The following is a 25,668-nucleotide window of genomic DNA, read 5'->3' on the forward strand; positions in this document are numbered from 1 at the left end:
GTTTTTCCGCGGCTCCACCTCTTCCAGCAGATCGGACCGTTACGTCACGTGGATGGTTCGATCTTCTCCTCAAGTCTTTGCGTGTGGTGTTTTTGACTCGAGTTTATCATCATCTCTATGGTGATCAGGTGGCTTCCTTATTAGTGTCCCACCTGCGTGCTTCGTCTTGGCGGTAGTATGAAGTTTCCTGGCGGTCCTTCCGGTTCTTATGTCTTCGTCGTTGTACTTCGCTTTCTGTTATTGTGGTGTTGTCCTTTCTCTCTTGCTTGTTCCAGGACCGTTTCCTAATGCCCAAGACTGTCGCCTCGTATCGTGTGGTGCTGGCGGAGCCGCTTCAGCTTGCTTTCGGTATTGATGTCACGTCTGCGCCGTTTCACAAACTGTCTTGGGCGTTGTTTCACCTCTGGCCTGCTCATTCACCGCCTGAGCCGTCCTGGTCGTTGGACAGAGTGCTCTCTTTTCTGTCTTCTCGTTTTGTTGTGGCCCCTTCGTGGTGGCGTCGTGCAGACGACGCCACCGCCCTCACCAAAATGGCGGCTCCAAACCTTCTCTTGCTGTTTATACCCTCTATACACACGTTATATATAAGTATCTACATTTGTGTTCACCATAGCGAACCACTAAGCTGGTATGGTGAGTGCAGTCAATAAAAGGTGGCCACACACAGTCAGAAGACATCGCCACCATCCTCCCTCCCACAGCATTACTCTTCCCTCCATGGCGCACAGTGCTAAATATCACCACAATCCTGCTATTATCAGAACCATGGTCAGTTTTATCATAGTCAGGGGTCTTCTCTAATAATATCATCACTACATAATAGCATGAACAAGTATATTTTGGCATTTTTAGGGGATGCTGTGATCACAAGCTGAACAGCAGTGCTGTTAGCTCATGCTGCGTGCATCAGGCTTGGTTGCTCACTCAATACTGAGGCCAATAACACCCGGGAGTTTGGCCCACGATTTTTTTTTAAAATGGCGTCTGTTTACAAGAGCCCTGATGAAGGTGTGGTGAACCCCGTGTATCCGCGGGCCATTTAAATCTTGCGTAGTACTCCAACACATCATATGACGTGATGAGCAGTTGACTGGAACAACGTCCAACACATCATATGACGTGATGCGCACTTTAAGGGTTAAGGCTAGCCAGTCTGAGGTCTATCCCTGTGCCCATGACGTCCGCAAGTTCGCGGCTCTTGCTGCCGTCTTTCGCAATATGTCCTGGGTTGACATTTGGGCGCGGGGATTTTGGCGGTCGAACAGGGTCCTGGCTGCTCGTTACCTAGTAAACGTTCCTGGGCCCACATCGTACTATTCATTTTTTGTGGCACATAATGCGTTTACCATGACTTTTTAATATTTATTCTTTTATAGTTGGTAATAGTTGTTTATTCGTAATGAATTTAAACAAAATGTATCAAATGTATATTCATGTATTATAAATGTATATGTAATATACTTTCCTTACAGTGTATTTTATGCTAGACTTTCACAATACTGTATTTGACGTTCACTACACATTTTAACATGTTCACCCTTTCTCCTTATTCTATGTCTGAACTTGATGTGGTGATGAACACCAACCTCACTCTTCCTCAATATGACCTCTATCGTCTTGATTTACCCATCAATTGTATCTTGGTAACTCTTGCCAACTGCTCTCTATTGCACAATTATTCATCTTGGTGCTCAACAATTCTTACAAATCTTTATAATTTGGTTCATTCTGTAACCCCTTTGCTCTGTGATAATAACTATTAACATTCATCTAATTTATTATATATTATATATTGTTGAATAATTTATACATATAAATTATTGAAAAAATTAACAATAATCTAATTATGCATATGTATATGTATGATATTTTGGGTATATGTATTTGGTACGATATTAATGTTGAAGGCCAGAACGGCACTTGCCCACAAGGCATGTTCCTGTGTGACACAAACAGGTGCCTTTCACTGTCCTGGCGCTGCGACTGGGAACCCGACTGTTCTGACATGACTGATGAACTGGGTTGTTGTAAGTTCAGCAGATGTCTTACCAAGCCTCTCTCTTACTGTATTGCCCGATGTATAAGACAAAAATAAGCATTTTTTTTATACTGTATACATTTTTTTTGTTTTTGTTTTTTACTATGTTTTGTTATACATTTATTTAAAGTAATGTTCAATGGGTTTTATAGCGAGGAAAACTTATGATTTTTTGCATGCAAATATAATGTATAGTGGGTTGGTGGTGGACCAAATACATGTATTTAATCCTCCAATAAATATGGTAATTTCAAAATACTGTACAATAATACTTTTCATATGTCCTCCCAACCTCTCAATTATTTCTTGCATTAACACTTCTACTCACTAACTACCAGTTCTAGACCCACATTGTGTTACTCTAGTACACTGCAGTACATCTAGTACACTGCTAGTACATCTAGTACACTGCTAGTACATCTAGTACACTGCTAGTACATCTAATACACTGCTAGTACATCTAATACACTGTTAGTACATCTAGTACACTACTAGTACATCTAGTACACTCTTAGTACATCTAGTACACTGCTAGTACATCTAATACACTGCTAGTACATCTAATACACTGCTAGTACATCTAGTACACTGCTAGTACATCTAATACACTGCTAGTACATCTAGTACACTGCTAGTACATCTAATACACTGCTAGTACATCTAATACACTGCTAGTACATCTAGTACACTGCTAGTACATCTAATACACTGCTAGTACATCTAATACACTGCTAGTACATCTAGTACACTGCTAGTACATCTAATACACTGCTAGTACATCTAATACACTGCTAGTACATCTAGTACACTGCTAGTACATCTAATACACTGCTAGTACATCTAGTACACTGCTAGTACATCTAGGACACTGCTAGTACATCTAGTACACTGCTAGTACATCTAGTACACTGCTAGTACATCTAATACACTGCTAGTACATCTAGTACACTGCTAGTACATCTAGTACACTGCTAGTACATCTAGTACACTGCTAGTACATCTAGTACACTGCTAGTACATCTAGTACACTGCTAGTACATCTAGTACACTGCTAGTACATTTAGTACACTGCTAGTACATCTAGTAGACTGGTAGTTCATCATGTACACTGCTAGTATATCTAATACCCTTCCAGTACATGTAGTACACTGCTAGTACATCTAGTAGACTGGTAGTTCATCATGTAGACTGCTAGTATATCTAATACCCTTCCAGTACATGTAGTGCACTGCTAGTACATCTAGTAGACTGGTAGTTCATCATGTAGACTGCTAGTATATCTAATACCCTTCCAGTACATGTAGTGCACTGCTAGTACATCTAGTAGACTGGTAGTTCATCATGTAGACTGCTAGTATATCTAATACCCTTCCAGTACATGTAGTGCACTGCTAGTACATCTAGTAGACTGGTAGTTCATCATGTAGACTGCTAGTATATCTAATACCCTTCCAGTACATGTAGTGCACTGCTAGTACATCTAGTAGACTGGTAGTTCATCATGTAGACTGCTAGTATATCTAATACCCTTCCAGTACATGTAGTGCACTGCTAGTACATCTAGTAGACTGGTAGTTCATCATGTAGACTGCTAGTATATCTAATACCCTTCCAGTACATGTAGTACACTGCTAGTATATCTAATACCCTTCCAGTACATGTAGTACACTGCTAGTACATCTAATGCACTGCTAGTCCACTCTTAAGACTTTCTGCTGGCTGTATTGTATGAAGATTGCTAGTTATATCGTAAAGCTTTTACCCGCCTCTGCTTAGTGTTGGTTGAATAAACAATTTGCACAAGTGAGTCTATAAATTGAGGTAAATAGGGCATGCGGACAAAGGTGGAAGCTGGAAATGGAAATGAGCTGAAGAAGCACAAGAAAACTCTGGTGCCCTGCATGGGTAGTCAACCAGCATGTAGTAGTCATGGAAGCCTACTCCATCCAATGTTTTATAGCCAAACATGACATTAGAACTTGATTGTCACGAAAGCTAAAATATTATGCAACATTTACAACATGACTAATTATCAAGTCTGATTAGTATACATACAATATGACTAGTAAGAAAGCCATAAAGAGCTACAACTCACTTCCCTGTTCTCATTATTAGGTAAGCAATGCAAGTACTGTACTTCCCTTAATGTTTCCTCCAAACCAGTGCTGGGTGAATGCTGCTAATTCTCTGTTAACCCTCACACCAGCTCGTCCTAAGGTTTCCCAATGTCAAGAAAATGGTCACATTAAAGTGTCCTCTCCTAACCTACCAGAAGACCAAAAACAGAAAACCGGACAGTATGTCACTCTTGCAAGATGCTTCCATTTTCTGTTACAACAGTTTTTGGCCTTATGTAATGCATACGATCGAAATGCAACGTTCTTTGTAAGAAGACAGGTTGCTCACATTGCATGACACAATGAGGTATGTTTTCGGCAAATACCCCATAAGCTGCGCAACACAATCAGGGATGTTTTAAAATACCACATAGGATTTGAAACTCCCACAGGTTCACAAAACTCAAATCTGTTTCCTCAGGCCTCCAAATAAACAGAAGCCATCTTGGAAAAATTCGTGGGCACCCTCTGCTGAAAAGCAGATGAGAGATGTATTACATTATACAGTATACACATGGAAGATACTGGAAGGCCAGGTTCCAGATATCCATAGTAGAATAAGAACATACTGGATTAACAGATATGGTAGAAAATGCAGAACAGGCTCAGTGAAAAGTAGAGGTGCCATATGTACAATCAGAGAACACTGTATGAACATCAGAGGTCCACAGCTATTCTGTATCCTCCGAGCAAGCATAAGAAATATTGCCAGTACAAAGCAGAAGTGTTAAAAGAAAATTAGACACTTTCCTGAAAGAACAATGTCCCTTTCCTCTGGACATTGGCCTTATGCAGCTGCACGTGCAGGTTCCTACCCTTTCGGCGTTCTTGGTTGCTTACGATTTGCATGCTCGTTGGGGTAAGTGGTAGTTATAGCACTGGTGGGGCGCAGGGTACTGCATAGCTAGTTTTCACCTATGACAGCGGCCGGCTCTGTTCCCTCTGGGTAAGTTGTCCACTTGTGTGGTTTTTCTTTTATATTTGTTTTTGCCTGGTAGGGGGGTCTATCTTGTTCCCCCCCCCCCCCTTTATATTAGGTTCGTTTGTGTGGTGGCACCCCCTGCTTCGCCCTCACGGGTGGACATGTCCCGTGGGTTCTGCTTTAGCAGTTTGCTTGGTAGTTTGGGGCACCGGTTAGCAGTTGCCCTGCCTGGTATAACCCTTAGCAGACCCAGTCTAGGGGCCCCTGGGAAACCCCACGGGGTCCCTTGGGTCCTATAGTGGAGACCCTTGCGTCCCCTCTCGCTTTGTGGGAGTTGAGGGTTGCTCTGTCCCTTTGTCTCAGGGTGACTCTCCTTGTTTTTGCCTCCGTCATGCTGCCTGTTGGGTCGGTGACACATTCGACCCTGAGTCCTGCGAGCTTTGTTGCTTGTTCATGACTCCATTCACCCAGTCTGCTGATGAATTCCCGTGGGTGCAGGCAGCTCGCGCGTTGCAGGGTAGGTTGTTGCAACACACTCAGGTTTGTCGCTTCCCCGGATGCCCCGATGCTGCCCCGCTTGTGTAGGGACCAGACTTGGGGGTTTTGGTCGCTTTGGCCTTGGTTCTTCCACGCCCCCCTTGTTTTTCCCCCTCCTGCTTCCGGCCCCTATGCATCTGCAGGCTTCGGGGTCGGGGCAAGGTTAGAGGTTCTGAGACTTATGCAGTTTCGGGGGTTGCCCCAGCTGCGGAGGCATTCTAGTCTGTTCCTCCGGCCGATGCTCCGGGGTCTGACCAGTGGGCCCCTTCTCTTCCAGCTCATTCAGCTGCCCCGGCTTTTTCTTGTGGGCCGGGGCTTTGGAGGTCGACTCGGCCCCGGGGCCTGGTGTAGAGGCTCCTGGGGTTGGGGAGGAGCGGCCTTGGGGGCCTTGGTCTCCATTGCGCCCCGCCTGGATTTCCGTCCTTCTGAGCGGGGCTTACTATTGCGAGGAGTGGGGTTTTCTTTCCCCCCTCTGCGTACGATTTGGGCTTGGGTTCTGCTCCTCCCCGGGTTCGGTTCCGTGTCCCTGTGGTTTCTTTCGTTCCGTCTTACGGAGGTTTTCGGCTAACCGCATCTCTTCGCCTGCGGTGCGGTTGGCCATTGCGGCTTACCTCCCGCGTGTCCCGGAGTTTGCCTCCATACTGGTTCCTTCTGTTCTGGACAGGTTGGGCTCCTTTGTAGCCGTTTGGGCTCCTTTGTCGCCGTTTGGGTCCTTGTCGCCGTTTGGGCTCCTTGTAGCAGTTTGGGCTACTGTCGCCAGTTGGGCTGCTTGTCGCCGGTTGGGCTCCTTCTCGCCTTGTTGGGCTCCTTGTAGCCGGTTGGGCTACTGTCGCCAGTTGGGCTCCTTCTCGCCTTGTTGGGCTACTTCTCGCCTTGTTGGGCTACTTTTCTTTTGCGTCCTGCGCATGCGCCGTGGGAGTTTGTTTTGGTTCCGGGCGGTGTGCACACATGTTCTGCTTCCATTTTCTCTCAGGAGGGCTTCGCCTCTCGCTCTTTTCTTAATCCAATCCGTGCCCCGTTGCTTTGGGGGTGTTCTGGGGTGCCGCTGTGGGGAAGTCACGAGGTTTTCCCTGCATTCTAGGGTGGGGAGCCTCCTTTGCCGCTCCCCTCCTCTCCAGCATGGGCGCCCTGGCCGCCTCCGGTGGCTACGGACTCGAAAGCTTGCGGCATGGCCCTTCAGCGCCTGTGTTCTGCAGGTGACTTGGTGCGGTTTGGCGTCTCCTTCGTCCTGACGCTGTTTTTGTTTTTGGAAGTAGGAATGGGTGTACATACGTACTTGAGAACGTGGATCGTATCACCCGAGGTGCCTACTGCCAAGCTAATATCTGATTGATACCTGGTTGATGGGGTTCTGGGAGTTCTTCTACTCCCCAAGCCCGGCCCAAGGCCAGGCTCGGCTTGTGAGAGTTTGGTCCACCAGGCTGTTGCTTGGAGCGGCCCGCAGGGCCACGTACCCACCACACCCCGGCTGATCCGGAACTTCTCTTAGAAAACCATCCAGTTTTCTCTTGAAGATGTCCACGGGTGTTTCGGCAATATTTTTGCCGTATGGGCTATTAGCCCATATTAGGCAGCTCTTGTTCTCTCCACCTGATTCCTTCCTCGGTTCACGAGTGTCTGCGGGTGGCCTCTTGGCCCTTCCGAGGCGGCTCCTGTCTGTACTCCTGCCCCTCTCCTATGCTTGTCTAACCTTGCTTGAGTTCGGGGCCCCGCCTCCACCTTGTTCCGCAGTGCAATGGTGGGGGTGCCTGTTCAGTGGTACGTTTTCCTGTGTCAAGGGTGTTTTGCGCTCGCCTCCTTGTGCTTGCAAGATTGGGTTCTGGCTCCTTGGTTTCGCCTCTCCCCTGTCGTTTGCCTGTCGAGCGGATTCTGTGCTTCATGGGCGCTCTTGTCTCTGCTCTTGGGGCTGTGTATGGGGTCAGCCCAAGTTGGGCTGCCTAATGTGTTCCTTCGATTGCCTGTTACACTGCACACGTTTCTTCTACCATCCCTGTGGCTCAGTTGGGTGCTCAGTTTCCGCCTGTGTCCCCTTGTGTGCCACTCGTGTACGATTTATCTATCTTCTCTGTCACTTCCTTGGGGAGTGTGGTGACGTTTTGCTGCGGTTTTGGTACTGCAGCTGCGTGTCGGGGTTGGTTGTGGCATTATGTTCGGCCCTTCCGTGCTCCCTCTGGGAACCTTCTTCCTTGCCGGTCTTGTTGTGCCGGGCCTGGTTTTTCCATGTTCCTTGGATTCTCTGTCTTGTCCTCGCCTCATTGTGATGGCTGGGGATGTGCTTGGGGTCTTCGTCTCGCCCCTCGCCTATCCTACGGTTTCCGTTCAAGCTCCAGAGCCTAGTGGGCTCCCTTCCTTGGTGTTTTTCACGGCTGCCCCGGGGTTTTTCTTGACGCTGGGGCTTTGAGGGGACAGCTCGGCCCCGGGGCCTGCAGGGTGGGTTCCCGGGGGCTGGGGTGGGGGCTCACGTGAGAGGCCTTAGGCCCCGTTGGTCCCCGCCGGGGTATTTCTACCCCTCTGGGCGGGGCTTGCGGTTTTGTGGTGTATGGTTTTTCCATTCCCCCTCTCCACATGTGCTTTGTGGGCATCGGCCCCTCCCTGGGCTTGGTTTCCTTGTCTATTGTGCCCGTTGTTTCCGTCCTGTCGGTGGGTGCTTTTCTACGGTCTTCACCCCTTTTTCCGGGTCGGGCCTTCTCCGTCATGTCCCCCTCTTCTTGGGGTTTCTGCATGACTCTTGGTCTCGGGTGCGACGGGGTTTTTGTGCCTTCGTCCTTTGTGTTTGCTTCTTTTTGTTCTCGAAGGTTTGGGATGGTTTTGTTCCTTCCCGTTTTCTGTACGCCTGTCGTCATTCGGTTGAGCTTCTCTCCGGTCCTTTCTAGGGCTTGTGGGTCCTATTCCCGGCAGCTTCTGGGTGTTTGGCCTTCTTGTTCTTTTATGCATATCTCTTCTCTTCGCGCTGTCTCAGCGCTACTCGTTTTCCTGGGGGCGATTTTGCTCCTCTTAATGAGTCTTTTTGCTCCTGCCCTTCTGCGAGATGTTGGTGCGGGGCAGCTCCTTATGCGGGTTGCTTCCCTGTCGGCTGCACTTGTGGCGGTGGACATGCACACTTGTGGCATTTTGGTTTTGGTCCTGCGTTTTCTTTTCCCTCCTGGGGCTGTCATAGGATTGGCTTGCGGAGGATGGAGAGGCGCTTGGGGCCATTCCTGGGTCTGGCACCTTGGTTTCTGCTGCTAACTTTCGGTATCGATGTTCCTTCTGTGCCATTTCGCAGGCTGTCTCGTGCGTTGTTTCACCTCAGGCCTGCTTATGCACTGCCTGTGCCGTCCTGGTCTTTGGACAGGGTGCTCTCCTGTTTTTCTTCTCCTTGGTGGTTGCGGCTCCTTGGGGTCCGGTTTGCTTTGCCTCGGCTCTCTTTTTATGTTGGCATTGGCCTCTGGGGGTCGTGTGGCAGAGCTTCATGCTCTTCTCAGGCACAGTGGTTTTTGGCTCCTATGGTCGTGGTCATAGGTTTCTTCGTCTGCGGCCGTTCTCCCTTTTTCTGGCGAATGTTGTGCCTGCTGCTTTCCGGAGGGGTCCTTGGGTGGTTGTCTCAACTTCGTGTTGAGGAGTGGTTCACCGACCACCTCCCAGGTATGTCCCCTTGTTTTCTTAGGTAGTCTTTGGTGAAGTAGCTGCGGGGAGCCGTAGGGGCTCCCCCCAGAAAACCAGCATTGAATGTAATGAAACGCTATTTTCTGGGTGAGTCCCGGAGGCTCCCCGGCACCCTCCTGCCCTCCAGTTAGCGGTTTTTCGCAGTTTTGATATCCAGCCTCAGAACTGGGGCGGGGATCGCCGGCGTGGGGGTCTGGGGCTCCCCCTTCCCCCTCCCGGGGAGGGGGGAGCTGCGCAGACATGTGGCGTGGCTCGTGTGACGTCATGCTTGTTAGTTCGTTTTCCTGGGGGAGTTCTGTCCACTCGTTTGTCGATTTTTGTTGTTAACCAGAATAGGGGTTTGTTTTGTGGCGCTTACCTTTCTGGGTGCCTGTCCCGGTTGATGGCAGATATAGAATGCTCCAAATCACATGTGCATTTCTATGGGCCATTGCTCCCCGTGCCTCTCTGAGGGGGCCAGGTTCTGGCTCGTGGTCCCCGGTAGGCCTAGAACTCCACCCACATCGACTGATGCAAAATAGTTAGGGTATCCATATCAGCCATGGATAGCTCCGGGGAGCCTCTGAGACTCACCCAGAAAATGGCATTTCATTACATTCAACGCTGGTTTTTTCTTAATTTATGGATGGAGTTGGCTTCAGCAACATCTTTATTCAATGCATTCTACTTGCTAGCCACACATACAGGAAAGGAGGATTTCCTTGCATCTTTATGACCAGTTGCATGTCCAACTTCCATTCATGTCCTTTTGTACTGCCTCCTTTTAATTTCAAAAGACTTCATTTGTCCACTTTGTGTGTTCCTCTCAAGATCTTACATCTAGTGAACATATCCCCTCTGTTTCTTCTCTCCTCTAAGGTTGCGAGGGTGAATTCCCTCAATATGTCCTCATAGCTCAACCCTCTCAATTCTGGTACAGTACTAATCTAGTTGCAAATCTCTGAACTTTCTCTATGGTATTAAGCCAGCAACCCTTTATAAGATTGGCAACAAACTATAGATATTGTATGCTGGGAAGGTGTCTGTTTTAGCTATACATTTCTGTACAAATATATGACACTAAAGTTTCTTTCAATACACATGACTTAATAACTCACTAGGCCTAGTGCCCAGCCATACTTTGTGATATAAACTTATCATTTTGAGAAGTGCTTGACATTTGGCATGAAATCTAGCAGCACGCCCCTTGAGATTGTCCTGAATGAAAAATTTTCTGTCACATCTTGTTGAGCTTTGCATTCTGCATACTAAAATGCTTTAATAAATCTTTATTTTCCTCAGTAACGGTTCCGGTGGAAAGTTCTTCATGCCCATCTGGCATGCATCAATGTCGGAATGGACGGTGTGTTGCAGCCATGTTTATCTGTGATGGTGATAATGACTGTAAGGATGGCAATGCCACTACACTCTCAAGCGATGAAGCATCATGCAACCGCACTTGCCCAGAGGGTAAGGACCCACATTCTAATTCATTGATAGACAGACTATCAATATTCTTTTGAAAGTCATTATGTTAAAAAAGAAATTCACAACAGAAGTAACACATACAATTAGTGAACTTGATAAGGGTTTAAGACGAAGCAAAATATTATCGTATTATTCTAAATTCTTACGTGTCAATTAGGTTATTTGTTCCAACCACATTATTGTGACATTCTCTGCTGTAGTGAGCAGTTTCCTTCATTTGTCTTATGAATGATTTTCTTCTAAGTGAGCCAAATTGGGTTTCTGTTTTGCCAAAAATATACACTTTAAAATATATTTTTACACTAGTATTGCCATTTCTTGGCTAATTTGTAAATTTGGGAATTTTTGGCACCTAATCTGAAATTTATTAAGTGACAAAAATGGGATTTGGTTTTGATCCCATCATACAGGTTCAGTATTATTCATAGATACATCATGTCCTTGAGATATATTATGCAAAAGAAGGAAATGTTCATGGCCAAATCTACAATTTAAAATGCATTACTGCTGAATTCTTCTTCAGATGATGCTTATAAATACAGTATAATATAAAGTATAAAGAGCATGTTTACTAGGATTAGTATCACCATCTACAACACATTTCACCACTGTCAGCACTTATGACATAGAAACAGAAAGATATATCATTGCCCTCTATCCAGGGTTAACTGAGAATGTTCTTAACTCATGTTGATATTTCATATACCATGCAAACATTTCCATAATGTAAAACATATACAAAAATAAAACATTTCCCATGAGTAATAAAATGTCAGGTTATACACAACACATAGAGAATAAAATTAATCTTCTTCCTAGATCAGATTATGTGTGATGACGGAAACTGTATTCCTGGTATATGGCGGTGTGACGCACACAAGGATTGCCCTGACGGATCTGATGAACCCAATGATTGTGGCAAGTAAACTTGGCACTATGTTAATTAAATTGTTAATGATAAATATTCTGGGTGTAATTCATTCAAGGGACAACAGCTTCAAGCTCAACAAGCCACAATGTAACACACACAAAGTGTTGTGTGTGTGTGTGTGTGTGTGTGTGTGTGTGTGTGTGTGTGTTTTACATTGTGGCAACACTTATGACATATAAACAGAAAGACAACACTTAGACAATCATTGTCTAAGTGTTGGGAGCAGGGTGAGAGGGTGCTTGTGGTGTCCTAAAATACGTAAAGGTGTAGGGAATTTGAAAGGTAACTAGGATACAAGAAATAGGTGTAAATGACTGGAAAATCTGGGATAGAAAAGTTGATCTAACAATACATCAGAATGTCAACAACAAAGATGGCTGCCACCATAGGATAGGACAGTACATCAAATGACAGCCCGTCCTCCAAACAAAGACCCAAAAGTGATTCCATGCACTCGCCAAACCCCTGTTTATGAATAAAAAGCAGTTTGCACATGACTCACAACTAATTTCGTTCGAACACTTCCGGAACAAGTGCTTCACTGACGGATTTTGTTTGAACCACAACGCTGTAAATGCTTCACCCACGTACTACAAATACAAATAATTGCCAACAGAACCTAAACCCCTAACCTAACCTAACCTGTGCCTATATATGCACAATATGCTAATATATTATAATATTAATTTATATTTGAGAACAATCTCGTTTTGAATGAACAGCATGAAAAAATTTAAGAATGTGTTTGTGGGGGTAGACTGCTGGATGTAATGGACTTGAGTCAAGGATGGGTTGCAAATGAATGTTTTGCAGGTTTTTCAGCACAAGATATAATGAAAGGTGGTCTTCTTGGCATGTTAGTGATTATTGAGAACATGCTAAAGAATTATGAATTAAAGACAAAGAGTGCTGGGAAGATGGGACACCATGACTGTAGCTCTCATCCTGTAATACACTTAGGTAATTATTTAGGTAATTACAAGGGGTAGGTAACAGCTTCAAGCTCAACAAGTCACAATGTTACACACACACAAGGGGCAACAGCTTCAAGCTCAACAAGTCACAATGTTACACACACACAAGGGGCAACAGCTTCAAGCTCAACAAGTCACAATGTAACACACACACAAGGGGCAACAGCTTCAAGCTCAACAAGTCACAATGTAACACACACACAAGGGGCAACAGCTTCAAGCTCAACAAGTCACAATGTTACACACACACAAGGGGCAACAGCTTCAAGCTCAACAAGTCACAATGTTACACACACACAAGGGGCAACAGCTTCAAGCTCAACAAGTCACAATGTAACACACACACAAGGGGCAACAGCTTCAAGCTCAACAAGTCACAATGTAACACACACACAAGGGGCAACAGCTTCAAGCTCAACAAGTCACAATGTTACACACACACAAGGGGCAACAGCTTCAAGCTCAACAAGTCACAATGTAACACACACACAAGGGGCAACAGCTTCAAGCTCAACAAGTCACAATGTAACACACACACAAGGGGCAACAGCTTCAAGCTCAACAAGTCACAATGTAGGACAGAAAACAGAAGAAACATTTTCACCCTCAAGGTTATAAACCCATGGAACCGCCTACCCACTGTGCTGTGAATGTCAAAACACTGCTGCAGTTCAAAATTCAGTTAGAAAAATCTTCAGGAAAAGTGGAGGGATCTTTCACTGGCTGCAGGCTTCCTGTCCCTGTCGTGACCATTAGAGAGATAGTGGCCCATCAATTAATTTCAGCTAAATAAGAAGAAAGGACATTGCAAGCAGTCAATTAGGCTATATGAGACAGCTCCTATTGGCTCATGCAAGGCAATTAGTTCCCTTTAGCCCATCCAATGCAGCTCCAATTGGCTTATGCAAGGCAGCTCCTATTTGTCCATACAAGGCAGCTTCTATTAGCCCATACAAGACAGCTTCTATTTATGTACGACTTATGCTTGAAGCAATCCATCGTCCCAACTTGTAATATATTGATACTCTATGTATAAGTATAATGTGGGTTAAATACAACGTACTGTTGTAAAGGTAATTTTTTCTGTTTTGTGAGAGGTTACAGTAAACATATTTCTGGGAAAGATCCCTCGGAACCAGATTTTGAGGCTTTGGCCTTTGTTAATCCTCCAGTTGTCTGTAAATCTTTGCTGACTTTTTGGATGCTTTCCTCATGTGGTGAGGAATTGTCACTTGCTCTCTGTGCCTCTATGGGCAAGGGAAGGGGGCAGATTTGGGCTTTGGTTCCCATAAGGCCAAACAGAACTCCTGCACCTAATGTGACTTATTTGCATGAAGCAATCTCAACATGATAGCTTCAGGGATGCAAACGATGAGTCACAGTAACATAGGTGAAGATATGAAGATCAAACCACACACCAGAAGATGAGGAGACGAAAACATTTTGGGCCGTCCTGGACCATTATCAAGTCACAATCGACTTGACAATGGTCCATGAAGGACCGAAATGTTGTCGTGTCCTCATCTTGTAGTGTGTGGTTTGGTCATCATAGCTTCAGGGAGCCACTGAGGCTCATATCAAAAGAGATGTTATATTACAGTCATTGCTGGGTTTTTCATGCTTATAACAGGCACTGCATCAATATAGCCTGCACAATTTAAGGGTTAACAGTGAGTTAAGAGCCTAACTAAGGTTGCACTTTTAACAACATAATTTTTTCTCAAGAAAAACATTTGATAATTTGCTCATGTCATAATATAGAGTATTATTAGTAAAATGGTTAAATATCCTGTGCAGAAGAATGTATCTCACTAGTGAATGTTACTTGTAGCACCACAGTATTCCAGTGCTGTTGTGAGTGAAATATATTAATTAATAACCGAACCCATACATGGAAAGGAAAAATGTGTTGCATTTTGGTCGATCCTGAACCCTTATCACTGCACAATGATGGACCAAAAAACTGAATTTTTCTTTCTTTTCATGTGTGTTTGGTTATTAATTTTCAGTTATTTTTGAGACTTACTCTCTACTTATAATTTAATTATGTTGATTTCAGTAACCAAAACATGTGATGAAGGTCATTTTAAATGCAACACATCTGGGAGGTGCATTCCTCAAGAGTGGGTTTGTGATGATGACAATGACTGTGGCGACGGAGCATCAGACGAGAACCCTCCCGAAGGCTGCCCTCTACCTCTTGGTATTGCTTGCCCAGCACCGCAGTTTATTTGTCCGGTATTGAACCAGTATGAGCACCGTTGTCTTCCAGCGGTAAGATCCCACTTTGCCACATTTTTTCCATAGACTTGCTTTTTGTTAAGATATAATTACATTATTTCTTGCTAGTATAGCACTATGTGTGATTCAGAGAAACCACTGTTTCCCACACCAAAACCCATGTCATGTTGCTAATTTTCCCTTTACCCATCAGAGGCACCATCTTTCTGTAGTAATTAGGTAATTGCACTTACAGGATGGGAGCTATGCTTGTTTTATCCCATTTTCAAGGTACTGTTTGTCATATGACTCTGAAACTACTGATGGCTATGACACAAGCTACCTTCTCACTCAACTTGTTTCAACTGTCGCAAGAGAACTTTCTTATATTTTTTGGCACCTTTGTGACCTTAGTTTGAATTTATGAATTCTTGTTCATGATGTTGCAGGTTTCAGGCTTCTCATTGTTTTCTTCTCATTCTCATTTGAATAAGGTTCTTATTCCTCATAAGAATAAGGAATTTTACCTACTTATAAGTAGTAGGAAGTAGGTTCTTATTCCTACTACTATCCCCTCTACTACACCTTACCGTTCGTACCTTTTGCCTTGCTCCTCACGTCTCTCTTGCCTATTTATTGCCTGCATCAATTTCCTCATCACAATCGACTTGAGAATGGTCCAGGATGGACCGAAACATCGTCGTCCCTTCACCTTCTAGTGTGTGGTCTGGTCAACATAAATACACTTAATTGTACTGTTACATTTACCTCCCCATATATTCTCCTCATTTTCTGTTAATACACTCAAAATTTTTAGGTTTAAGTTTTCGTGTTCAATTCTATATACACAAGTTTTAAATATAAAGAATTTCTTTTTCAGTTTTATTAAACAATAGAGATTTTATACAAAATTTGAAAATATCCTGAGGTACTCTATAATTTATTGAAAGACTTTAGTTTTGTTTTATTAGTTTTATAAAATTGTAATATCAATATAGCTATAGGTTAAGTACTAATTGTAATTAAGAAGCAATAAATGCTATTTACTAGTTTCAAAGCGTTATATGACAAAGAGTGCTGGGAAGACGGACACCACGAGCGTAGCTCTCATCCTGTAACTACACTTAGGTAATTACACTAAGGTAATTACATGCTTGTCTGCCTACACTCCCAAGGTTAGGTTAGGTCGTGGTTTTCTATACAGCTTTTCAGGTAAACTCTAATATTCACAATATTTTGGTGCGTTGCTGGCGATTAAGTGTATTTATGTACTATGCCGATAGTCAGGATTGAACTTATTACATTTAGTATTAAAACGTACTCTCTATTCGGAGGATGGGCTGGGAATAAATATAAATAGTGAAGTGCTGGAAGTCATCAGTCATTTTAATACCTGCAATGTGTACTTGCCTATTTGTACTCACCTATTTGTGCCTGCAAGACTGGTGTAATATAACGGGTCAGTAACAAGACGCTATATTTCCTGGAGGGTTCCCTCGGAGATGAACTGGAGCTTCAGGGAGCCACCAAGGGGCACCTTCCGAGATGTATTTCATTATATACGGTGCTGGATTTATATTTTAGAGAAGTGTCAGCCGTATGTATAATTTTGTTGTATACTTTATTCTAGGAGTTCCATTGTGATGGACATGAGGATTGCTGGGACGGGAGTGATGAGCCAGACTCATGTCCACCACACGTGTGCCTTGACTCACAATTTAAATGTAATAATGGCAAGTGCATTCCATCTGTTTGGGTTTGCAATGGAAGAAATGATTGCAGTGACTCGTCAGATGAAGCCAATTGCAGTGAGTACCATTTCTGTATTTTCTTCACGGAGAGAACACTTAGAAATAATATCCAAATCTGAATTGAAAGTATAGTATGTAAATAACCCAACCTATAAACGGGAAATGAATAAAAGTGACCACATTTTGATCCATTCTCGACCCTTATCACGTTGTGGCGCAGAAGAATGGAAGAAAGAGGTAATATAAGTCAAGAAGGAAGGTGCAGAGAAAGGAGGTGAAAGGTAAGTGGAGACGTAAAGGATGAACACACATCTTCATAATGACTTTATAAGGGTCCAGAATGAACTGAAACATTGCCTCTTTGATTCATTTCACATGTGGAGGTTGTGTAATGCTGCAATATTATAACACTAAACTAATATTGTACACACGCTAGGTGATACTGAACAATACTAATATATACTGAGTAACACTTCCTACTGGTTGCACTTGGTAACACTTTGTAAAAATTGATAAAGGTAAAGCCTTGAGGATATTAGTTATTGAACACTGGTTATTTATATTTAACGTAATATGAACTGACATATGGTGTACCACTGATGGTTGCGCCAGAACCAAAGATACCTTTCCAAGGAAATGCTACAGAAGGAACAAAATAATTAACTACGCTGCCACCATCCTGCCTGACCATTAGCTATATCAAGCAATGAGGCAAGAAACATTGCTTGACTTGGAGAGTCCTCTTTTTTTTAACTGTCATTAATTACGGGCCGGTTGTTAACAAAACTATACACAGAGAAATTTGAAAGATTCCAGATAATTGACACAGAGGAAATGTTTAACATGAGTTTATTGAGAACACCATGTGATATTCACCAACTATAAGCCCCTACTCTAACACTGGCAAATGTTAAGAAATTTAGACATGGAAAAATACCGTCAGAGATCACACATTACCTTAAGACCACTGCCTCTCGATCTGGTGGAATCACTCTGTCTCTCCCTGGCTGTGTGATGTTCTACAGACCCAACCCGTTCTCGCACTTTCTTACAGTCAATATTGACTTATTAAATACGTGCATATGTGACATACTAAACAAACTAGTTTACCTTGAAAAGCTTCATAGAAAACACCAACCTTACCTAACCTTCTTAGTATGTTAAGATAGGCATCTTATTGCTTCGTAATTACAATTATTACTTAACCTATACCTATAATAGGTTAAGTAATAATTGTAATTACGAAGCAATAAGATGCTTATCTTAACATACTAAGAAGGTTAGGTAAGGTCGGTGTTTTCTATGAAGCTTTTCAATGTAAACTAGTATGTTTAGTATGTCACATATGCATGTATTTAATAAGTCAATATTGACTATACGAAAGTGCTAGAAAGGGTTGACAGACCAGCCCTCCACTCTGGTACCTAGCACTCTCTCTCCTAACTTCCCTACAGGGGCATATATACATGCCCCCAAAACTGCCACACTCCTTATCAGCTGAGAAAGGGGGGGGGGGGAGATATGCTGTTGCTATCCTACATTGAGGATGTAAGAGGTCTGCCCACACGTGCACAATCACTCGAGAATTTGTTATTAAGATGTTTGACAACCACCATACACCTCTTCAAGGATGGGAATTATTAATTATGGGGGGGGGGGTTGCAAGAGGGAAGGAACGTTTTCCTCACCCTAATGTTTACACAGCCAACACTTTCCCCTGCAAGTGGTTGACCTCTGACCTGGCAGAAAGGGGTAGATCCCTGGGTGTTCTGGGTGTTTACACAAAAGAATCTGGGGGGGATCTAATTCCATTACAATGTTTGACAAGATTATTATGAAATGAACTACTTGAAACTAGCTGACTAAGACTAGCCCAGGAATTTTTAATTAACTTTGCAAGACAATCCAGAGGTAATCTGGGCTGACCTCTTGGAGAAAGCTTCCCTGAATGTGAACTCTGGGGGGGGGGTATGGATGTTACAGTTGGATTATTTATTTCAGTCAAGTTATCAAGACTAATTCTCTACAATATATAAAATCTATGGCAAATACAATACCATAGATTCTCTAAAATATGTAAAATCTACGGCAAATACAATACCTGTACATGGAAAGGAGAAGGGTCTGTAAAGAAAAAATAGCTGCATTGTCTCTGTGAATATACACCACTCATTCAATATACATGGTGTATTCATCATGTATAAGCAGCAGTACATGGTGGAAATAGGTTTATTCAGTGATGCAACAGTGTTACGGCCCTCTCGGGACGCAACGGGGTTCTTACTCTGATGTCGTTAGAGGAAGATATATATCCGACCCCAAGCCAGTAGAGGCTTTCAAGGGATGCGATCCGTGACGCAAGTAACTTAAAGGGAGTAGGGAAAGAAAGTTAAGAACTTAATATTATATAATGTCCACCATCACCATTTAAATATATAAGAGTAAAACGTACACAAGGGGGAGGGGTATTAACACTTTACAAAGGGGATCGACACTGTAGTCTTCTGCTGGAGACTATGGATCCTTGAAGCTAGGTGCTGAGTCCGCGGTGCTTTCTTCGTGGCCTCAAGACGTGTCCTCTGAGAACGCCGAGTCTACCCTGGCCACAGGTCAGCCACAACACAGGTCCACTGGGGGCACCGTCGTGGAGGCCGTCAACCACACGTCCAGCAGGTCTGCTGGCAGGTACTGAGCCAACAAGGCTGGTACGGCCACTCCACGAACGATAAAAAGGGGGTACGCCCTAGACAGGAGTCTCGTGTGATATCACCAATCACCCTCCTGTCCTCACTACCCCAGTGGATTATCGTCTCCAACCGTCGGTCCCGGGTAAATCCTTCACTGCCACTCCACTGGCAGGCTTAACACACCACAGTGTTCTTCCGGGGGGACGACGTCACAACAGCTACAGCAAACTTCACAGTATGGAGACTGGCTGCCTCGGGTAGACTGACTCCACCTTCCACACAGTGGTCCCAGGTCGGCTCTGTAAGCAGACACGTCATTAATAACCGGGACACTAATACACCACACTCACAGGCTCAGATACAAACGCCCGACATATCCACTCCATAGATGGCGCTGTCGTCGGAGCACCACCTCACCAGAGGTCAGTAGCGGCGGTGTTGAGCGCTGAACCAGACTGGAAACTGGTCCTCGAGGCCAGTACACGCTGTCCTCACTAGGTGTCGTCGTTCGTTTGGCGGGGGTTTCGGGAGCTGACCCACAGATGGCGTTTTTGTCACTGCTCCAGGCACGGACGCTGGATCCGGGTTCGTAACACCTCCCCACCAAAAAGAATTTGGTTTGGGGTTCTATAAAAAACACAAACCAAATTAGCAGGGCGACACAACTCCAAATGGACTTACATGCTTTATGATCTGGAATAGCGAGGCTGTCGCGTCCACAGAACTGTCCTACTGGGCAATTCCGGCTCAATGGGAACTTTAAAATTGAAGGCGATGACCTGCCTGACGTAATCTTCCACGTCTCCACTGCGATGTCAAGCAGGGGCGTCATCTCACATCTCTCGAGTACAGATTGGTTTCGACGCGATCTGGGGTGACTCGACACTTTCCTATGTCGTGGCACCGATGATGGCTGACCACAGACGGCATTTCTGGTGCCAGTCCGATGGTCCTTCAGGGAGACAGGAACCTGGAATACAGGGGTCTGATAATTCAGAGTGATAGCGACCGCGAGTAAAACAGTACTTACAGCATACTCTACTAGGTCCACACCTAGTCCCAACGGGGCTGTTCGTACGTCGCAGGTGGCATTCGCTCTGCCACCGTCAGGTCGACCAACGTTCCACATAACGCTGCATTGAGGCTCAGCAGTCACGCGGGGGGTGTCAACCTGTCGGAAACAGTCACTCACATTATCACATGTCGTACCTCCTGTATCATCTATTACCTCCCAGGTCCCTTCTTCAACTGCAACACTTGCAGTACAAATCTCCAATCCCTGGGACCTCTTCTCGATGTTCACGGGAGCCATCATCCTTCGGGTCGTCCACTGATCCTTACTGAGAACACAGAGAACACATAGGAGAACAAAACAAAATACCGGTAGGAAACATTTGGTAAGTCGAGGGATAAGTTTCCTGAGCTTGTCATGTCCATAGCCGGCAACATCCACACGCCTGGCTTGGACCGAAGAGGGCACTAGACCTTTTGAACACACCGCACCTACCTCTGACGTCTGGGGAGTCTCTGGCTGGGCCACTACACGCTGTAACTTGCCATACCGCAAGCACACCTCAGCCTTCGCTCCAGACTCGTTGGTATCCGTGGGTGTCTGCACACGAGGCCTCTCTTCTAGCTCAGGTACCTCTGCTTTCTTAACCTCATGTTCCTTGTCGAGAGAATCAGGAGACACTGCTAGATAACTGTCGATCTGCGGGGGAGAGGACAAATTAGACATGTTCAAATCCGGGTCTGTCTTTACCTGGACATTACCATTGCCTGTTACCTCAGACCGTGCTGTTCTGGTAAACTCGTCCGCAACCTTGGGATGATTGGTGCTCCAATCGGTCACCAAGTCGTTGGCTAGTACCACGTCAATCCCAGCCACAGGGAGGGTATCGACTACTGCCAACGCACATGTGCCGCTGAAATAAGGCGAGTCGAGATGTACTGGCACTAAGGGGGCGATGTACTGCGTCCTTGGAAACCCGACCAGGATAACCTCTGGTCTCCCATCCACACTTACTCCCTCGGGTAACGAGCTCTTCACGATCAGGGACTGGGCTGCTCCACTATCTCTGAGCACTACAACTGATCTACCAGTATGATCACTCGTTACATACCCGCATGAAGTGTGAGGGGCAAACAAACTTGGTCCTTCCTGCGTCATCGTAGACTGGTTTCCTACTGGCGATGTAACACAGCTCACCAACATCACCTCCCTTCGTGCGCTGCCACCTCTTCTGCCTTGGCACCTAGCAGCTATATGCCCTTTCTGCCCACAAGTCCAGCACACCATATTCCTCCTCGGGCTCCGGGGTTTCGGACTGCTAGGACTTGTTCTTCGGGGGCTACTTGGGGGCGTCTTCTTAGCACTTTGTGGGACGGGTCTTTCTTCTTCGTCGTGAGGTCTGTCAAGCCGGCGCTGGTAATTCCTCGGGACGTACTTAGCAGACGGCCTATGAGTCAGGATATACTCTTCAGCCATGGTGGCTGCTGCACTCAAGGTCTCCACCTGCTGTTCCTCTAAGTACGTCTTGAGGTCTCCAGACAAACAATCCTTGAAGTCCTCGAGCAGAATCAGCTGTTCGAGGTCTTCCCTGGTCTCCACCTTCCGAGAGGCACACCATTCCTGGAAAAGTCGCTCCTTGATTGTAGCGAATTCGGTGAACGTGTGCTCTGAGGTCTTCTTCAGGTTTCTGAACTTTTGCCTATAAGCCTCAGGTACCAATTGGTACGCCATGAGCACAACCTTCTTCACCTTGTCATAATCGCTGGAGTCGTCAAGGGATAACGTAGAGTAGGCGATTTGGGCCTTCCCAGTCAAGACTGACTGTATCATGATGGCCCAATTCTCCCTTGGCCACTCCAAAGAGGCAGCGACTTTCTCGAAGGCTGCAAAGAATTTTGACACTTCCTTCTCATGGAATTTGGGGACCATTTTGATGTTGCGTACCGGATCGAAGCTACTGGTGTCCGTTGTTTGCCTCCGACCACCGCCTAATCGCAAAACTTCTAGTTCATGTTGTCTCTCTCTTTCCTCTTTGTCTCGTTCTCGTTCTTCTCTCTCTCGTCTCTCTTCTCTTTCTCGTTCTTCTCTCTCTCGTTCTCGTTCTTCTCTTTCTCGTCTCTCTTCTCTTTCTCGTTCTTCTCTTTCTCGTTTCTCTTCTCTTTCTCGTTCTTCTCTCTCCCGTCTCTCTTCTCTTTCTCGTTCTTCTCTTTCTCGTTTCTCTTCTCTTTCTCGCTCTTCTCTTCTTTCTTCTCTTTCTAATTCTAAACGCCTCATTGCCAATTCCCTTTCTTTCATCTCCATTTCTTTATTTTTCATCTCCACTTCTTTATCTTTTAATTCTCGTTCCATTTCTAACTTCTTCCATTCAATTTCCCGATTAATTTCTAGGGCACGCATCTTGACTGTTAGGAAGCTGATATTAAGCTCGCCGGCATCACTGTCAACGTCGCTGCCCTTATCTTCCTTTTCCGTGGAAGCTATTTCCTCACCTTCCCTTGTACTAGGAGTCTCGCTTCCCTGTTTCTCTTCTGCCTTCAGGTGCCGGTGAACCTTGGACAAGATCTCCACACGGGAATCACTGGCACGGATCTTGATCTCCAGGTAGGCGCTCACTAGTACAAGTTCCGGTTTGCTCAGATATTTTAATCTGGCAAGACAATCTTCTCTGTTCAGAAAAGCCTGAACCTCGTCCAGATCGTCAATGGTAGCTTTGTCTGCCATTGTCACAGGTGGAACACTTAACGAGCACTTAACACACCGAGCACTGTTCTACGTCAATATTGCACTTTATCGCACCAAACACTGCACTTGCCAATATTGCACGTAATCACTCCGGGCACCGCACTACCCAATATTACACTGAGTCCAAGTGAACACTTCGCTCTACAATAGTGCACTAAATCACTAAGCACCGCACTAGTCAATATTGCACTTAATCGCTTAATCACAGCGAGCACCGTACTGCACAATATCGCACTTAGTCACTCTGAGCACCGCACAGGACGTATAACGTCACAATCGTCACACACAGGGGGAATTATATACAGGGATTACGCCACTTCACCACCCCTGTCAAACATACTTAACAAGGGGACGGATCCCGCTGGGGATGCCAATTATGTTACGGCCCTCTCGGGACGCAACGGGGTTCTTACTCTGATGTCGTTAGAGGAAGATATATATCCGACCCCAAGCCAGTAGAGGCTTTCAAGGGATGCGATCCGTGACGCAAGTAACTTAAAGGGAGTAGGGAAAGAAAGTTAAGAACTTAATATTATATAATGTCCACCATCACCATTTAAATATATAAGAGTAAAACGTACACAAGGGGGAGGGGTATTAACACTTTACAAAGGGGATCGACACTGTAGTCTTCTGCTGGAGACTATGGATCCTTGAAGCTAGGTGCTGAGTCCGCGGTGCTTTCTTCGTGGCCTCAAGACGTGTCCTCTGAGAACGCCGAGTCTACCCTGGCCACAGGTCAGCCACAACACAGGTCCACTGGGGGCACCGTCGTGGAGGCCGTCAACCACACGTCCAGCAGGTCTGCTGGCAGGTACTGAGCCAACAAGGCTGGTACGGCCACTCCACGAACGATAAAAAGGGGGTATGCCCTAGACAGGAGTCTCGTGTGATATCACCAATCACCCTCCTGTCCTCACTACCCCAGTGGATTATCGTCTCCAACCGTCGGTCCCGGGTAAATCCTTCACTGCCACTCCACTGGCAGGCTTAACACACCACAGTGTTCTTCCGGGGGGACGACGTCACAACAGCTACAGCAAACTTCACAGTATGGAGACTGGCTGCCTCGGGTAGACTGACTCCACCTTCCACACAGTGGTCCCAGGTCGGCTCTGTAAGCAGACACGTCATTAATAACCGGGACACTAATACACCACACTCACAGGCTCAGATACAAACGCCCGACATATCCACTCCATAGATGGCGCTGTCGTCGGAGCACCACCTCACCAGAGGTCAGTAGCGGCGGTGTTGAGCGCTGAACCAGACTGGAAACTGGTCCTCGAGGCCAGTACACGCTGTCCTCACTAGGTGTCGTCGTTCGTTTGGCGGGGGTTTCGGGAGCTGACCCACAGATGGCGTTTTTGTCACTGCTCCAGGCACGGACGCTGGATCCGGGTTCGTAACAAACAGTCTCGTCAGTGGTTTGTAAGTTAAATGTCAAATATGACAACAAAAAATCATAGTACAGTACTTTATTTTCCATATCTCAATTAGTAAATTAATCTGAAGGCATATTTATGGTGACAAGTGAGAGGGCTAGATGATTTACTAGGGGTTCATATCATCACTCACTATACTTTGGGCCTCGGGCAGCTGAGACATATCTGATTCTCGGGACATAGTCATCCCAGAATCAACATCATCATCATTCTGTGCCTCAAGAGTGTGGCTATACATGTGGGAACTACCAGTAATTGTATGTAGTATCTGTGGGTGTGGGAACTACCAGTAATTGTATGTAGTATCTGTGGGTGTGGGAACTACCAGTAATTGTGTGTAGTATCTGTGGGTGTGGGAACTACCAGTAATTGTATGTAGTATCTGTGGGTGTGGGAACTACCAGTAATTGTATGTAGTATCTGTGGGTGTGGGAACTACCAGTAATTGTATGTAGTATCTGTGGGTGTGGGAACTACCAGTAATTGTGTGTAGTATCTGTGGGTGTGGGAACTACCGGTAATTGTGTGTAGTATCTGTGGGTGTGGGAACTACCAGTAATTGTATGTAGTATCTGTGGGTGTGGGAACTACCAGTAATTGTATGTAGTATCTGTGGGTGTGGGAACTACCAGTAATTGTATGTAGTATCTGTGGGTGTGGGAACTACTGGTAATTGTCTGGAGTATCTGTGGGTGTGGGAACTACTAAAAGTTGTCTGGAGTATCTGTGGGTGTGGGAACTACTAAAAGTTGTGTGGGTGTGGGAACTACTAAAAGTTGTGTGGGTGTGGGAACTACTAAAAGTTGTCTCTAGTATCTGTGGATGTGGGAACTACCGGTAGTTGTTTGCAATATTTACCAGAATTTACTTGAGGGGCCACTAGTGGCCTCGACGAGAACAGGAAGTTGGAAGCTTGTCAAAGGTCCTCCCATTTGCCCTGATGATCTTTTATAGTTGTATTTTAAAACTCAGCAGAGTTTTGGTAGTTATGGCTTCGGCGGGTAGGCAGTTCCCAACCCATCCTCCGAATTGACAGTACGATTTAATACTAAGTGTAATAATTACATTTTCTTACTGTCATAAACAGTGCATAATTGCACTTATGAGGCTGTTACATTTACCCAACTTCCTCCCCCGATTTAATTCTCCTCGTTTTCTGTTAAGACACTCAGAATTTTAG

The 25,668-nt window shown here is 45.3% G+C and overlaps 1 protein-coding gene across 1 annotated transcript in view; it reads left to right on the forward strand.

The window, feature by feature from the left end:
* LRP1 (LDL receptor protein 1) overlaps positions 1–25,668 on the forward strand; it is a 704,914-nt gene that overhangs the window by 413,594 nt on the left and 265,652 nt on the right. Inside the window, exons 41-44 of the mRNA XM_069324493.1 lie at positions 10,541–10,708; positions 11,546–11,644; positions 14,691–14,905; positions 16,482–16,659. Of these exons, the coding sequence (XP_069180594.1) occupies positions 10,541–10,708; positions 11,546–11,644; positions 14,691–14,905; positions 16,482–16,659 (660 nt within the window). The remainder of the gene's footprint in view (positions 1–10,540; positions 10,709–11,545; positions 11,645–14,690; positions 14,906–16,481; positions 16,660–25,668) is intronic.

Source organism: Procambarus clarkii, chromosome 14 (genome assembly GCF_040958095.1).
Source record: "Procambarus clarkii isolate CNS0578487 chromosome 14, FALCON_Pclarkii_2.0, whole genome shotgun sequence".
NCBI lineage: Eukaryota > Metazoa > Arthropoda > Malacostraca > Decapoda > Cambaridae > Procambarus > Procambarus clarkii.